An 18,561-nucleotide genomic window follows, 5' to 3' on the forward strand; every position below is an offset into this window, starting at 1 on the left:
AAAGATACAAATCTACATCGAAGAAGCAGCACAACTTTGCTAGAGAACAAAAGCACTTTGTATTCCAAATGCTATGAGGCACTACTGAAACCTTCTCCAACATGTGGCAGTAGGAAAGGGGAAAAAGACATTTAGTGAATCTTACCAAGTTCTCTGATAGACAAGAAGTTTTATAGTAGGTATCTGTCTTGTCAGTAATCTTCCACTATTTTCATTCAAAGCCATACAGGTATTTCCTGAAAAGCGCCTACATCCTAGCTATGACTACTAAAACATAAGGCAGTGTTAAATGTTACAGAATAGATACGCAATTTATTAATTATGGTTGACCTCAAATGTGTTGAGCTTACATGTTGTTGGGGTATACTTCCCTCTTCCCTAGACTTAAAAGGTGTGTTTTTTCTGGTTTCTATTTAAACACCTTTGGTCAAGGACAAGGCTACACCACAAAACTAATTTTGTCCCAACACTTCAAAATTCAGAGTTTTGGCATCTGAAAAGTTCCTGAAGATGGTAATGGAAAGCATCAGGTCCCAAAACCCAAAGAACACCAGGGTTTTGTAGGAATTCAGAGATCTAATGACACACAAAACTCAGCCTGTGCACATCTGTGCACTAAATAAACACCTGAGCTGTAGATTTGCAGTCAGAGAAGACAAGTTGTGCAAAAACACAATCCAGAAATCCTCTCTCACCAGGCTTACAGCTTCCTTGGTACAAAAGAGAAAAGAGACATTTCTTTTTACTTCAGTTTGCTACTCGTGTACATCAGTTACTGAGAAACATTGGGGGGTACACAGAAGAGAGTCAGGACAAAGGAACTGTTCTGGATGTCCTCTGTAGTCAATGAAAAGTGGCAACACCGCAGCATAATCAGACTAAAGGAAGTTTTAAAAAACATAAATCAAGGAAATTTGAAGCTGTATGTATTAACCTGGCAACTGTCCTGCAGGTAGAGCACAATCTGGTTTGTCTGATGGATTGTACCTCTCCACTTTATCAGTTAGCGATATTTAGTGTATCTGCTATACTTCCATACATAATAGGAAAAGATGAGAGGAAAAACTACCAGATCTTGTATAGTAATCTATACTGAGAAAAAGACTGAATACATTACACAAGCTATCCTTAAATAAGCTCAAAATTATAATATTTTTATGTATTTTAATATCATAAAAACTTAATAAAATTTTAACATCACTGATGATTTTAGTGTTTTTCTCTGCTCACTCGTATAGTTGCATGATTATACCATTGATACTTAAACAGAACAGATTTTATAGCAAAGAGGGAAAAAGACTCATCTTAAAGGACAAACTAATTTCAAATATAATTTCTACATTAGTAACTCACAAAATGTCAACTAACATCTCCATTCTCCAAGGATGTTTATCTTTTCCCAGATAACTGTCTTTTTTCTGACATAAAGGCAAATATCACTCCTTATCTATTATGTACTGCTATTTTCTCTACAAAAGATGTTACACACTACCTTCCTGCTGTCAAATATTCCCAAAACACACTGCCATTCAGTTAGGCTTAACAGAATGCACTTCTGTATTTTAAAACTTCGCAGAGCAACTCTGTCCCCCAATAACCTTCAGCTGTCCTGCTATTAAGTTTTCAAACAATTAGAGTCCTTTTCTACTATAATTAATTCAGTGATGTGGTGCATCGGTGAGAATGAAAAGCTCCCTAAGGGTGGGGTGGGGGAAGTAAAAATAAAAAAAAAAATAAAAAAAGAAAAAGAAAGGAAAAAAAAACAGTTGATGAGTCAGCATGTTCCTTGCTAGCCCATGCTCGGTTCCCCACCCTGTCCATCACTTCCCTCTGCAGTAAGCAAGGCTGATGTGTCTAGTTACCTGTTTTGAGGCTGGGACTGAAATCTTGGCTAGTCCTGGGAGGCTGGAAGGCCTCCGGGGCTGTCTGTGCTGGAAGGGTTCGATATGGAGGAGGAGTCAACTCGTCATCACCAGAGAAGCTCCTCCGCACCCCACCTGCCATTGGTAGGCTGGACAAACTGACAGGTTTCTTCCCAACTGGTATCTTCCTCTCTAAACATCAAGTCAAACTACAATAAACGCTTGGGTTAAAGTGCATGAGGTAACTCAGACTGTTCAACTGAGAAATGGCTCTGCTTCGTGTTCACAGATTCTGGAAAACGAGGGCCTTCATATACAATGGTACCATTTCCTTATTAGTGGGAATATTCTTCCATTTCTCAACCACCACATTTTTACTTACTGAATTCTAGAGAGTGGATGGTAGGACTCTATGCACATCATGCTATCAATGAAATATAACTGCTGTAAATTCCTACTGCTGCAGCTACACCACACAGTCACTATACAATCCTCTGGTCATACAGTTCGAAACTGTAGTTGTTTCTGTGTGTGTACCTAGCAGAGACAGGAAATGTGGTTCTTGGAAAATAAATCCAGTCGAGACAAGATTTATCCTCTCCTAAAGCCTAGGTTTAAAAATATATACTCATGGTTACTTTAGAATGATGCTTACCATTTTTATAGTGCCTTATGAGCATTGATGAGCCTTTTGGTGTTTAGCAATTTTATTTATTTAATTAAATTTAAATTCCTTTAAATTAGTAAGCATTGCTTTCATGAAAAAATGCTATGAAACCATTTTCCATGCCAGTTGTGAATCTGTTCCTCCTATGTTACCTAGGAGACGCTCTGATTCCGTGACTGAGGAAACCTCTCATTACAATAGCAGGGATGCAAGCACTTTAATACGTCATCTCCACTACTTTGAGCTATATCAAAACCAAAGATTGTAATGCTTAAGTATTCTCAGCACAGTCAGATAAAGACCGTATCATTAACAAAAGCCTAGCCCATAAAGTAAAAAGGTAATGAGACTATGCATGCGCTCAAGGTATCACACATACATTTTTCTTACTAGAAGGCTTCAGTGTGGGGACCCCAATTAAGCTTTTTAGATAGTAGGAAGTTGGAACAGGCATAACTCAGTTTAGCTTCAGGTCCTACTCAGGTATCTTTTTTTTTTTTTCCTGTCCCAGTCTAAGGGCCTCTTCCCTTATAGCTAGATCTGTGATAGAACAAAAATCAGTGGATGCAGCTTATTTCAATACAACACCTACTGGTCAAAGATTTAAAGCTTTGAAATAAGGGAGATTGGTGACAGGTGAGTTTTTATTTTAGCTCAGACAAACTTGTCTATTTTTTTTTCTAGTAACCTCAAGATTAATTGATTCCCTGAAAAAAATATTTAATAACTATTCTGATTGAAACCAAATTACTTTAAGATACATAGGCAGCTGTCTATAGACCCACTGTTCCATGTTTTCAATGCTCAGAGGCATTTAGTTCACCTTGTACTTTACAACTGAGTGTTTGAACTGTATGTGAGTATTTTCCCCCTCACTGCGTTTAAAGCTGTATTTTTACAAAATTTTACCTTACCTTATTTTCCTCTCACACCTATTCTTTACCTAGGACCTGTGGCCGAAGGCACTTGATAACCCTTAGAAATCCACCTTTGGAACTCTGATGACAGCAATGGCAGTAACATTGAAATCATCAAAATTCATACTTTGTTAGATAAGACTGGCCAGAAGTTAAAAAGACCTCAAAAGAAAGCAGCTGTACTTCACATATATAGAATAGCATAGTTCAGATTTCAACAGCCTCTGTATTATAAGGTCAGTTTTAAAGGGATGGGGGAAAACTGTTCTGTCTTTCAGACTTCAAATTTTAGTTCTATTCTTGAATGAACTCAAGTCTCATAGCAAAAAAATTCTCTGGAAATAAGCCTAAAGAAGTCAAGATTGGATTCTAATAGTATGAAAAGCCTAACTTTCTTGCTTAGAACAGGATTTTGTACAATGAAACCTCTCCAGATGTTACCTTATGGACTATTAAAGATTTTTAGTTTGGTTTGCTAACTTGCAGGGGAATAAAAAAAAAAACTTGAAACATTACCAAAACTGTTGATTTTATTATTTTCTAGGCTGTCACACTAGAAAATAGCTTGACCAAGAAGCAAGGCCAAATGAAGACAACAGATTATAGACCTTTTCTGTAGCTGATCTGTCCATGTGTTAGCAACATAAAATACTGCACCTTCTTTTCAACACTCCACTCTTTCTAAGAAAACACCAAAAGAATCTGCATAAAGAGCTGATGCTCCAAATACAATAAACATAGTTAGACTGTCCTGAACTAAGCCCCTGACTTCTATCAAACCATTCTGATGTGGTAGAGCTGGTTCTTCTTTCAGGACAGAAAGCAGAGCTGATTTTCAGTCGATGATGGGAGGTCCTCTTGTGACTGGCTATCTCTGCTCCATCTATTTTACTCATACAAAAAAGACTTCCTGCTTAAACAGTTAGTGTCATGGAAATAAATATGGAGGAATGCAAAACGTGCATTTGTGCAAAAGAAACTTCAAATTGGTTGTGATTTTAAAGAAAAATTGATCCTGAGGGAAACAATAACTATGGGAAGAACCTGAATAGTTCTGTTAAAAAGCTCAGATTCTTAAAAATTGTCATTACAATGTTTTACTGTGACAAGAACAGTCACAAATTGCAATGCTATTTATTGTCTCTGAAAGTAGTCACACAAAAGTAGTTTTATTTACATACTGCTTCCCACAGATGTCTCATCAAAAAAGTTGCTTTTTCTTTTCAAAAGGAACCAGCTAGACAGTAATTTCAAATTTCTACATGTAGTTCTTTCAGATTCAAGTAACCTGAATCTTATTTTTACATCTGTTTTACAAAAGCAGAGTCAAAACCATATTAACGGATACCTGAGGATTTTGTATAAGGCACTCTTGCAACTTACTTAACGTATTCTTTACAATAACGTCTGGATTCTGAAAATACTATAACATTTATCCATCTACAATTCACAGATGATTAACAGTATCAATCCTGTTGCAAGTTAAATATAGATATCTATGTTCTTAGTTATTTTAAGAGTTCCTTTTATGGCATACTGCACCTTTAAGCTTAACATCTGTTTTACACACAAACAGCACTTCCAAATAGAAAAGGGACTTAAGGAGAGACCACAAGCTTTTTAAACAATGAGAAAAATGCAAATGCTATTTTGTCACCCACTTTTCTTATGTCCTTTGTACTGTTGCGATTTTGATTTTTTCTTCTGTTTTGATGAACTTGACTGGTTATCTCTTGATGCTGCAAAAAAAATAATTAGGAGTACAAAATTAAAGTTTACTACTTTGAAAAAAATACTTAAAAATGTGTCACAGCTGCTATAGATTTCTCCATAGTGACTGAATGAAGGCAGAACACCTTTATTGAGGAAAAAAAACTCATTAAACTACTAACAGTAACTAATATTACCTTCCCAATAAACCATTAACAGTTCTTGAAACACAATTATCGTTTAACTTGACCTGACAGGCCACATGTTGATGCAGGTAAATGAACTGTAGTCTTCTCACATAAATACTTATGTAAGCGAATAACTATGAACACACTGAGTTCCATTAAATTCAGTATGTAAAGCACATATACTTGCAAACTTCATGTAATATAAATTCTGTCTCCAGACCTTGTAAGTAAATAACATTTTTTTTTTCCTAGATTAAATAAGCACTTGGCAGTAAAAATAGAAAAACTTAGCCACAGAAATGCTGAGAAGTACTTTGAAAGTCAATGTGGAAGAGATTAGAACTGTGCACTCCTGTGCATTAACAAGAGTTTGTTCCGTTTTTGTAATGCCTGGTGACCTAACTTGGAAAGGATGCAGTTAGGAAAATCATAACATGTTGATAAGGACCAGTTAACTGTTTTTATTTACACGACAGAACTTACACTGTGGTGCTGGAGGCTGTAGTTGATATCCAGTTAGCTGACACCATCCCACTGGATAGAGGTCTGGGGACTCGCAATCCACCCACTGATCATATTCATCTTCCCACCCATCAAAGTGTATCCTCAACAGACGATGGATAATGCGAGTTACTGTGGCCACACATACCAGGCGAGGTTCCATCAGATCAACAGCCTCCAGTTTCATTCCAACATGAAACCCATGGTTTGGAACTTCCTGGAAAAGTAAGCACGTTGGCAAGTCGAACATCAACAAACACACACGTTACATCACGTTATATCACGTTTACACATGAGTAAAGCACACTCACAAAGCAAATAACATTTATGAAGTTTCATGTTGCCCTGTATTTAACATTTCAGAAATATTCAATCTTAATATACTCAAACAGTTCCTATTTCTAAAGAGTCCCTGTTGCCCTAGTTTTCCCCAATTCTGCTCGAAGAACTGGGTCAATCCCATGGAGTACGCAGACAAATCTAAAGAAAATACTAACTGCACTTCAAATACACATGCATAATACTTATTACCTTATTGAAGAGCTTTACAGGTGCTGCTATTGAGTCAGTTTCCCTGAGGTAGTCAAACCATTTGAAAGGGAGTTTTGCATACCCTGTGAATTTTAAACAACATTTTCATACATCAACTGCAAACTTCACGCATTGAAACATCAACAAGAACAGTATATTGGCACTGTGTTATGGCTAAAAAGACAACAAAGAAGCAAAATATTAACATCAGAAACTTCCACTCTCTGAGCTTTCGTCTAAGGGACAAGACAATCAACCGGACACTGCCCATTTGCAACAAAGATGAATGAACTTCTAGATAATACAGAAAGTGTCATTTGATGTTAAGATTAATCATTCACACTTGAAGCTTTCTGTCCACGTAGATCCTTGATCTCTACAAGCCCCACACAAATGACCCAGAACAGATCATGTAATTAAGCACATCCAGTGTCTTTCCTGTGGGGAAAGAGCTCCACTATTGAAAAATTTGATGCGTTAGGAACAGACTTGTACGAACATGTAGAGATATTTTAAAACTTAAATAATGAGGTTAAAGATAGCAAGAATAGGATAAATTACAGTTTTTTGTTTTTTTTTTTTCGAATCTTAAAAGCTATTGTAAAGGTAAGAAAATTTCTTTTATATTCATTACATGAACAAAAGCTGAATATGCCTAAAAGATGTAGGACTTCTTTGTTTGTTTGGGTTTACTTTGGTTTGTTTGGTTTTCTGTTTGTTTGCAACTCCTACAGCTGCTTAGATTCTCAAATTCTAACTCCTGTAGCAACAACAGCTTGAAAGATTTCTTTGTGGTAGCATGCAATGTTGGACATTCTGAACAACCATGGTGCACTGGGTATAGCATGGGGAGAGAGCTATGGGAAATGCTTTCATCTCATTTGAGTGTGGGTAGAGAGCTCCCACTGAGTCACAGCTCAGTACTGAAGGGCCAGACTCAACAGGTAGCTGCCACTCACGACTCAAAATACAATCTCAGCCTTAGAAGTGTCTAAGCATCTTCAGCTTCTGCTGATTTCAGCAAGGGATCAAGATATTTGGAAGGAATGAGCTTACAAACAAGAAGTCCAGTAACTTCATAGCAACTCATTTAAGTTATCCACATAGCTAACTGTAATTTGAAAAAGGGTGTTCACATCAGGCATGTGGTATCTGCGTGAATAGATGTAGCTGGATAGCTAGCAATTGGTAATGGTAGTAATATATCACTTTTTGCGTGCTAATACTTTTCTCATTTATGTACAGTTCCTCTGGCTAGACCAACATATCTGTATATGAGCCCTTTAATTTACTTCTCACCACACAGAGACACACGCATGTGGTCCGTGTTAAAGTAGTCAGATTTAAGAAACTCCCTTTTCTAGCTCATAATGTCAAGAGTGGAATATACATCATAAGAACTAAAACTCTGGTCATTTCGATCCTTTTAAATCAATAACAAAATGCTTAAGTATATTAATGCATTTTATGGTCTGTATTTTACTCCTAACTCCTCTTTCAAATGACATTTAGATTAATGCATGTGTGATTTTAAATCGTCTCTCAGCAGACGATACAGGACTGTTGTGGAAAACTGCAATAAAAGGGAAAAAATACATGTAGGTAAAAAAGTTGCCACAATACAAAAAAACAGTAGTATGGTAAGGTGTAAATAATACAATTTGCACACTGTGTAAATAATGTTTGAAGTGTAAAAAGGAGGTCATCATAAAAGGGAATGTTTTCTATTCTGTATCATTTAATGCATTTATTTCTAAACTAACTGATATTGATACACACACTTTTTCCCCATGCAACAATGATTATTATTGTAAGAGACTCCTGCAGCACATTTTTTGAGGAGTGATCATGCCCATGAATTCCTATGCAATAAATTCACTAAATGAGCTGACTGAAAAACAGTAAATCTGTCTAACTGCAATTTACAAATACTTAAGGAACCCTTTAGTGTGCAGTAATGAAAATGATATGAAATTATTTTCTTCGTGTGTAGTTACCTAGAAAATCATTCAGTAAATATAAATAGAAGCCTGCAAGAAGGAAAATGAAGGAAAAAATCCATAAAAATCATTTGCTGTGACACACCTAATTGCAATCCTCTTTATAAATTGCTAGAGCAAGACAATAAAATGGAAAGATGAAGGCAGTAAGATATTTCTATAGGCACATATGCTAGTGGACAGACAGCTTTTTCCTTACAGTAGGGATTATGAAGCATACAGCTCTAATGGCTACTTCCCTGAAGTTCAAATTTGTTCATATTCCTAGAAATCTCCTGTCATTGTCATCAATTAACCTAAACTTGAGATAATTTAACAATGTTCGTTAATCCTCTGGCAGTCAGGACAACCCAACAATGACATATTATGAACCGCTCAGTGACTAGCATATTTACACTTCCCATTCACTTAATGGTTATACTATTCAAGTGGCTATCCTCAGTTTATGACAGCAAAAGGAGATTTTAGTCAGTGATTTATACAGATGTTCAATTTTACTTTTTCTAAACTAAAGTTTATCTTTGTTTTAAGATTACTTTGAAGTTACGCTGTTGTATTTGTTTCTGACTTGAGTCCTAAAAAGTGACATGAATTTTGTAGACTGAATTAAGAAACAAAGCATATGGCACATACAATATCACTGAAAAAATATTCAAAGTAAAATGTGGTCAGAATGCTATATGTACCTCTGGGTGGAGTTAGTTCAATCATGTTAATTTCACAGAAACCAACAGGGAAAATAGAAGGGGAAGTGGCATGGTAACAAAACCAATCAGACCCATCTGCTGCTTCTGAGCCATCAATCCCAATCATAAGATAGCCATCTGCTAAAACCTTTGTGAAGAAAAACAAAATTTTACATTAAATACCTTTAACTGTGTGATAAGGCTAGAAAGAAAGCATGCCATGTTTCAAGAGTGAAAAAATAACTGAGTAATAATGAAAATACTTAGAAGAACATTCAATTATAATAAAACAAACAAAAAAATCATACCTGTCTCCACGATGGTGTATGCTATTGTCAAATGTACCTTTGTTAACTGCAAAGTTATGAGATGAATATTTCCTTTCACTGAGCTCTATTTTATTTCTCTGTGAACACCACTTCTACTTTTAAAGCTTTATAATTCAGTTTACTCTAACCTGTAAGGATATTCTGCACACTATTAATAAAAAAAAAGATTCAAAATAATTACCACAGTCATTGGTAAGGTTATGCTAGGCTGCTCAGCTACTTTTTAATTTTTTTTTTTCCCCTTTTAGTAAGTATATCGCATGTATAGGGTCCTTTTCAACTATGCTAGGAAGAAAAGATCATCCTTGAAGTGTCTTCGTAGCCTTCAGCAAGTAAGCAAGATGAGGCTTTTTTTCATTTTGGAACAGAATTGCAAAATTTTTAAGATAGTTAGCAGAAGACTGTCCTGAAAGTAATCTCACAAGCTATTACATCCAAATTAAAGATAAGGCTGAATTTCCAGAGATCAAAAATGAAAAAGTTACATGAATATATTCCTTTTCATAGTACTTGCATATAAACAATTAACGGATGCATTCAATAAACAATTTATTTTTTCTTTGTTTCAAACCTGAATAAAGGTAAATGAAAAACAGACTCCTGTCCATCTTCCCATACACACGTTTGTTTTCTTACCTTTCTAATAGTTGCCACACATATTGCTGAAAGGTTTAAGGGGTCTATAGCTTCCAATTTCATTCCTTCTTTAAACCATTCTCCAGCTGTGTCAACCTCTTTTACCTAAAAAATAAATAAATAAATAAATAAATAAATAAATAAATAAATAAATAAAAAATCAGATAACAGCATCAGAAGCAAAAATCTAATAAGCAAAAATCTAATAATCTAATCTTTGAACAATATAAAACCACACACAGTCAAAAGAACAGATTAAAATACTTGTACTGTCACCTCTGTTTATGTTAAGAAGGTCAAATTAGTTAACTGTGTGAATAAAAAACACCAGTGATTTTGCTCGGCATATTTCCAGGACTTAAACAGAGTAGTTTCAGGTCTATTTTTATAAATACCAGGAACTAAAGGTCCTCAATTGACTCAGAGAAAAGACTGCTCTTGCTAGCAGACTCACCTTCATAAATAAGTGTGCGGGTGCATCAAAATGTGCATCCTGTTTCTTTGTAATATCTACAAGGAATAAGAGTACATGTTAATTGGAGGTTTTGTTAGTAGAGCAAAAAGTATGTTTTTCTCTGAATATGTGAACTACTAGAAAGCAATCACCTTATTAGTGTGGGAGGCCCACAGTTTATGGTAAGATCACCATAAAAACCTGGGGGACATTCTCTACTTTCCTCATTGACTTCTACCTGAAAAACCTCTAACACAACCTCATTTATGGAAAAAGGAAATAAAATCCAATGTTCACAAGACAGCTCAATTACATCACCAAATTGCTACTAATACATAGACGCTTTTGGAAAAAAAAAAAAAAAAAAAAAAAAAAAAAAAGGCAAGTTGGCAAGTTAACCTCTCTGAGCTATGTTATGACAGAAAATTACATTTATGTAATTACATATAATTTTGTATACAATTATGTCTAATCATTCTATATACATAACTGATTTTTGCCAGCTGCTGAATCCCTGAAACCCCACTAGAGACATTATATTTAGGAAATAGCACTGTTCTTGATTTCTCTAACTACTCTTATTTATAATGAGTTTCAGTAAAAGTTTAAGTGCTAAAACTGTCCTGAAGGGATGCCTTGTGAACTGTTTTACAGAAATTCTCTTTCAGACAAGGGACACAGTCACAGTGCAACAGGGAAAGATTCAAAAACAGACTTTTTTTTTTTTAAATTTAGAAGCCTTAAATATTTCAAACTACAACCACTTTTGTGTTTTAGATAATAAGGGTCTTAACCATGTATCATCTATTATACTGTTTTATCTTCCCTTCCCAAAAATTTCTAAAACACAAAATCTTTCAAAAAAAAAAAAAAAAAAAATAGTCCTTAAACTTGAGTGGGGAAAAAATCATATCCCATAGGATACTTGTTCACATTGTAGTGTATAACAGACAAACACAGAGAAACTAGTGGAGCAGGACAGTGCAATTCCAGATATCAGCATGAAAAGTGATACTGTGCTTGAATACTGCAGCTCAAGGTTTTCCTGCAGAGACAACTTGTTAACCACTACATAAGACTGAAGCCCTCTAGATATTGATATACTAAACTCTAGATATTGATATACTATACTCAACTAAAACTTATTATGGCTTTTTCAACACTGTAGAAAATGCTAGTTGTACTTTTAGCTGAAAGTCTTGAATGACAGTATAATTGTTAAAAGTCCCTATACCCCATTATATGTACTTTTAAAGATAATTGCTAAAGCTAGTTTTATTAGCTTTATGAAGTAGCAGTGTTGCTTAAGTCAGGTTTCTCCAAGTCAATACTGCCCCCAAAGACACCTCTGAAATCCAAAAGGCTTACCAGATCTTTTGAATCTATGTCCTATACTTCGAGACCAACCAATGTGATGAATGAGTGGACTGTACATATGGCACCAGAAGTCATCAGTTTTGTCTTCACTTTCTTCATATACCAATCTTAACCGTCCCCCAATGACACTCTCTACAACCGCTACCCTTGTTCGACAAAGGTGTGTTTTGTCAACAACTTCTACTCTCATGGAAGTTTTGAACGGATACTGCATACTTTCTGACACCTTAAAATAAGGGGAAAAAAGAAATTATGTAAAAATGTTTCAGCTTAGTCATCTGTCTTCTACTGTTAAAGCACAACATCAAAGCATTTTCCCTTTAATTCAAGTAACTACTTAATCCACCTGGAGAAGTGACACGAATGATTTCTCTTGTATTTCGTTGCCAAAATGTAACATTTTCACAAGACTAATTAGAATATATCCTACAATGGTGTAATTATCAAGTACAGCCTTAACACAGCTCTCATAAAGGTTAAATTAATTCTTTTGACTTAATGAAAGTTTGTTCAGTTAATAACAATGAATAAAATTACCTTGAGTAACAATTTTAACAACATAAAACCCTTTTGCTTTGGCATCTTTAAACACAGAATTAAAATTATTATGAGGCATGAAAAAGAATGTTCAAACATAATAAAAACTGACCACTCACAAACATTTCATCATATACCAAAAAGAAAGGAACAGAATGGAAATAGATGTTATCCTGCCTCAAGACTTTGCCAACTTAATTTGGCTTCCAACAGAGCCTATTTTTAAATAGGAATGAACATCTTCAGAAAAAAATGAGGTGGGTGAGGTTATTAGATGCAATGTTAAGACAACAAAACAATACTTCATATATTCCTACTAAAATCTATGTACCATCTCATAATAATTAAGTTAACTTAGAGCATACCATATAGGCAGCTGCCATACAACTTAAAAACAGGAAATCTAATCTAGAGCAGATGAAAAATATTAAAAGCGTCTTTTTTTTGCATCTAGAAATGTGTTATATTAACTAATTTTGCTTAGTTCCTTGTAACAGTGCACAATAAAAACCATTGCTGAATTAGATCAGATTTATTTTTTCTTATATCACAGGGTAGCTTATTAGCACTTTTTTTTTTTTTTTTTTAAATTGGTGTATTTTAAAATTAAGTAGACTAACTAATTTCTAAAAGAAAAGTACTTCTGTTAGAGGAAACAGTTTTCCCAACAGCATCACATTGACAAGTGTGGGGGTAAACGAAGAATAGAGATTCCCAGGAAAACTGTTTCAAGTGAAGAAACTACTTTATCATCTTCACTACAAAAGGAGATACTGTGCCATTGTAAAATATTTCAGCTCTTCACTCTGTGCTGCAATTTTGTTCACAGTACATCATTGATATTGCATCAGCCTTACCTTCTGAGAAAAGTCAGGAGGAAGTGTTTTGGCACCAGTAAGTCGTTTCACTAGAAAAGCTTTCCAGTTTGTGTATTTGTGTTGGATGGCTGTTGCAAATGAAGGGGACAAAATAAGCCACTGATTTTTAATTGTGTCCGTTAGAGACAATGTTATAGTCTGGAATATGTAAAGAAGAAATCCTAGATGACTGTTAAAAAGCCTGAATGAAAATAATGACAAAAACCTCTTTAGAGAATAAATGCTACCCAAGATTAAATGTATGGGTATGTCAGGGCAAAGTATTTAGTAACAAAATATAGATATAAATCAGTGCATGTTCACATCACTGATTAGCTAACTGCTTTCACCTTGAACTTAAAAACTATGTTGTACCAGAGGGGCTACCACAAGAAACATTTTCACTGCAAGCCAAATCCTTATTTTTCCAATAGATCTAATGATTTATTTCTAACTGTTGAAATCATTATAACGGTAAAAAAAAGAAAAAAAAAGAAAAAAAAAAAAAAGAAACACTTGGATATCAGAACCATAAGCAAATTTATTAAGAAAAGACTTTTCAATTATAGCAATCAGTGAGGCAACTATTTACATACTTCGAGGAGGGACTAGAGGCTTTCCACTGGTAGCACACCAACCAACCGGGTGGATATCAGACCCACAAACGTTGCACCAGAAGTCAAGGCTTGAATCATTTTCAAAGCCTTCATATCTTAGCAGAGCATTGTAGCCTGAAATAAAACAATCATATAAAAAAAAAAAAAAATAGTATTTCTTTACTCAGTATAAATTACATTGGATTTTCTAGGCTGGAACTTTTTTTAGAACATTATTCTTAAGGCACATTGCTGTATGTTATCATATTTTAAATAAAATTAAAATTATTGTACTATAAACTTTCAGAAATTATATATAGAGAAATAATTGTTTCTTTACCCACAGTCTGTGCTTTTTATATTTTAGCTACACAACCCTCATTTTTTAATTTTACTTTTAAACAAGTTTTTTTTTTTTTTTTTTTTTTTTTTTTAAAGAAGGCTTGCTATCATACAACTGCTTATCCTCTCATCTGGCACTGCTTTTAGTGAATTCCAGCAATATAAAAAACAGATGCTTTCAACTCTCTTTGAAGCTACTGTGAAAGTGTGACAGTGATAGTGCTATAACATGTAACCTAGCAATACAGCACTGACACCCTAACTAGTGCTGATATTCTACTAACCGGGTGACTACTGACTATAGTATCAGCTCCCTTCACAGAATTATTTTGAGTATTTCAATTAAAGTATATTCACCTGCTAATTTTACAATTCCAGCTATCCAGAAGACTTTGGTAGGTAGGCTGCAGTCCGTGTTTGGTACCTCCACTCGTACTCCTTCTGAGATATCACCCCAGCATGTCCCCATAGGTGCCTAACATTTAAGGTAGGGGGGAAAAGTGAACAGTTCACCACTTTATTTATAGCACATGAAAATTATTATTTTTTTTAAGTCATATTAGTATTTTGTGAGTAACTTTCAAATAAAATATGATAATCGATATACATAAGACAAAGATGGTTAGAAAATAATCTATGAAGACCTAATTTGGATATTTATCTAAAGCTTATGTGTAGTTCTACTATACTACAATCACTGTGTATTTCCTACCAGCTTTAGGATTCCAAATTTAAACACCTGTAAAGCACAAGCACACACTGTATATGCTCAGAGGTCAGCTTTGTTCCATTATGTTTCAACTAGGTGCTACCTACTGATTTTAGTGAGAACGATGTAACTCCTCTTCAACTCTATTAGCAGAAAATTATGGCACTTCAAATTCATACTTGTGCCACAGACAGAAAAATCTTTATATTCTGTAAATCCGTAATGTGCATGAAAAATGCTTACAAGTTATTCCTTGAGTCTATTCTGAAGTTTTATTATGGTGGGTTTTATCACCTATTGGTTCAGATCCTCTCACAAGAACAGGCTTTCATATCATCTGCAAGTAATTATTCTAATAATAAATTAAAATAACAGAAGGCTGAGGTTAACTTTTTAATGAATAATGAAGGGAAACACATACACTGTCCTGAAAGCTTAGGCTAATGTGTTAATAACAAAAAGAAATAGAAACTTGACGAATTCCTAAGGAACCTGGGAAACTGGAAACAAAAACCAACGTTTAGTTTGCTCTGCCAGGAAGAATGTTTTGTTGAACAGAGCATCATGAAAGATAGCCAAAGATGGTACAGCAGAGATACAAGAAATGCATAGTGCTAAAGAATTTAATACCTTAAAAGTTACTCAGCTAAAGTTAACAGTAACAAAATATAAGTTGAGCCAGTCTAAGCTAGAGACCACTAAGAATGGGAAGATTCAGATTTTGGCTATTTTAAAGCAACAGGTATATCAAATGTAATCTATTCTGACAAAAGTAAATTCTGATCAGTTCAGACAATGTCCATATACAGGGACAGTTAAAGGAACCCCTGGTTATGTATTGTATTCTAAGGCTGTGTTTCATTTACAAGGTCAAGGTTCTTTGCAAACATAGAGAATTTCACAGCTCACTGGGAATAGCCTCTAACTTCACTGATTTTTGGCTGTGAGCCACAGGAGATGAAAACTGGATTAATCCTGCCTAAATTATTGGAAATTCCAATACTGGAATTTTGCTGGCAATCAGCAATGGCCACCTAGTAGCTCTAAAGACTAAAGTTATCTTAAAAGGGGATACCATTCACTTGTAGAAATATTTGAGGCTAGGCATGCAAAACTTAAAACAAGTTTTAACCTATTAAAGTTAGTCCGAGAAAGTATGCAAATTTCTTATTCTTGAAGCCTGGTCTCTTCATGTTCTGCTATGTCCCATCTACACCAGTCTAGACTGGAGAGCTCATTTCTGCCATCTGGCAGACAGAAAGAAAACTTGCAAGCTGATGCTTTATTTTCATGTACAAAGCATGCAGATGCAGCTTCTTAATCAAGTCCTATTGCATATTCACTATCATCTCTAAATTGAGATTTGTAGCTTTTTGAATTGAAATGGGGAAATAAACTTTCAAATTGCATATTTTAGTAAATCTTGTTGCCTTGTATAGAGATACAGATGAGTCCAAACAATCAAAAATAGCAGTGCTGAATAATTTCCTAATCCAGCTGCACTACATTAAAAAATATTTTACTGCCTGCTCATCTATTCAGTTGATTCAGAGGAAAAGTATAGAAAAACACTTCTCCTCCCATCAACCGATAATAGAAATGTCACAAATATTTTTATTTCTAGAACGTGGATTGGTATAGAGGGAAATAGCAGAAAGTTAAATTTGTCCTTGTCTGTGAAAATATTGGTTCTGCTAGTTCTCCTACACCAATCCATGTGGCTCACCCTTTAGAAGGAAGCCATCCTGTGTAGCATCATTACTGAAAAGCCAGATAACATTACTGCCCTGAAGTGACAGTTTACAGTATACCTGGTATACTGCACATCTTTTCCTTTTTCACTCATAATATTCTTACAGGAGGATGACTGGATAAACCAGGGCTATAGCAGCCATCTTCCTTATTGTCTTCTCTGTCTTTGTCCAATTAATTAACATTCGCACAATGCTTTGAAAAATAAAAATCAAAGCACTATGTAAGTGTCAAGTTTGATTTATCTGCTGGCTGGAATGGTAACTCTGAAGTCTGGATTGGCATAATAAGAACTAGCAGAACCATAATTTACAGGTAAGAACAAATTTACCTTTCAGACTCATGACGAAGAGATCCGCTTCACGTTACTCCCAAACAAGGAAGATCTGCTTCATCGCTTCCTGCTCCGGGAGATGACATGGGAGGGTTTATCTGTGAGCGGCAGCTGCCTTTTCTGCAAGGTAAGTTGCAATCAGGAAGGTCCTGTTTGACAGGGTTTGAAAGCAATGCCTGAGCGCTCAGTATCCCCACATGCTTAGCTGAACAAAGAGCTCATAGGTTAAATTATTTGCTTCTAAAGGTTTTGGATGGCATCAATACTGCCATGATTTCAGATTTGAAGCTGGAATCAGGATTTTCATGTCAAAGAAATGCTACCAGTTCCTGAAGCATAAGGATACAATGCTGCTACCATGTGTAAACTCTAACCCCACAAAAGGTAATGCAGAGAAGACAACGTGTACAATGGTTTAAAAGCTAGAAGCAAAGCACTGCCACCTAGTGCAAAATCCTGGAAATGTTCCCAAATAATAATTATTTTTTTTTTTTTTTAGTAACAAAGAAACAAAGAGTAAAAATACTTCATAAAGACCGATAAAACACTTAACTTCAGAAAGTATGTGTCTCACCAGCAGAGTAGGAAAAGAATAATTACTGTTAATGTACAACTTAATGCACCATTAAGTAGTACTGATGCATGATTCAAATCACTATTTGCTTTCAGCTAATAAAAGCAAAAGTATAAAAAAAAGTAGAAACTTTAAGATCATGAAACCAGAATGCAAGTTACCAATGGAGATAGCAAATAGAGCACACTGTATGTTGCTAAATTATAACAAAATAGAGTAAAAATTCAGCAAATAAAAAAGAGGCAAGGTGCACAAACTGTAATTCTGGCTCTGCCACAGTCTTCCTGCACAAAAAACTAACAAACAAAACAGCTTCTCTATTTCAGTTTACTGACCTAGAAAGCAGATACGGCAGTAATATTGCTAGTGAATTTCGTTAGTGTTAGTCAAGGCTGAAATGTCAGGATGTCTGGAATGAAGGTAACAAGGAAGTGCAAAAGCCACATAAAGGGCATCAAAAAAGCCTCTGAAATTAATTCCTCTCATACAGAAAAAGCAATGAAGAGAATTTCAATTATTTTGTGTCTAAAATGTGATAAATGGAAGAATAAATAACTCCCCACATTATACAAGAAAATGGCAAATCTGGGAAAATTACACCAGACCTGAAATACTGAAGTACACTGAGTTATGAAACGAATAAACAAATGAATAAGGGAGTAAGACATGGGATTTTGCTTAAGTTTTCTTTAACATTGATCCCAATGTTCCCTATTAAATATCCAAGCAGATAAATAATCAGGTACACAATTCATCTAATAATAAACTTAGGGGCAGATGCGTCATTATTTTACTGTAGTGTCAATTCTACACCTTTATCTTGGACAGGATAAACTTGATATACTCAGTCTTGTGGACACACACAAAACGTGCATGCCATCTATAATATAAATTGTAAACAAACGTCAATTAATACAAAGTTTTACAAATCAAAGAATCTATCACATTGAAAAAAATAGCAACAAGCTTTCCAGACAGACAAAGGGAATATTTTTTATTTTA

The 18,561-nt window shown here is 34.9% G+C and overlaps 1 protein-coding gene across 6 annotated transcripts in view; it reads right to left on the bottom strand.

Moving 5' to 3' along the window:
• MBTD1 (mbt domain containing 1) overlaps positions 1-18,561 on the bottom strand; it is a 35,221-nt gene that overhangs the window by 5,483 nt on the left and 11,177 nt on the right. For all 6 annotated transcript variants that reach the window (XM_082774655.1, XM_082774654.1, XM_082774653.1 and 3 more), the window contains 10 exons: positions 14,548-14,665; positions 13,849-13,983; positions 13,253-13,341; positions 11,850-12,084; positions 10,482-10,537; positions 10,028-10,132; positions 9,063-9,210; positions 6,377-6,459; positions 5,828-6,062; positions 5,108-5,185 (listed from right to left, as the gene is read on the bottom strand). In XM_082774655.1, the coding sequence (XP_082630781.1) occupies positions 5,108-5,185; positions 5,828-6,062; positions 6,377-6,459; positions 9,063-9,210; positions 10,028-10,132; positions 10,482-10,537; positions 11,850-12,084; positions 13,253-13,341; positions 13,849-13,983; positions 14,548-14,665 (1,282 nt within the window). The remainder of the gene's footprint in view (positions 1-5,107; positions 5,186-5,827; positions 6,063-6,376; positions 6,460-9,062; positions 9,211-10,027; positions 10,133-10,481; positions 10,538-11,849; positions 12,085-13,252; positions 13,342-13,848; positions 13,984-14,547; positions 14,666-18,561) is intronic.

Source organism: Aythya marila (genome assembly GCF_965140915.1).
Source record: "Aythya marila genome assembly, chromosome: 18".
NCBI classification, from domain to species: Eukaryota; Metazoa; Chordata; class Aves; order Anseriformes; family Anatidae; genus Aythya; species Aythya marila.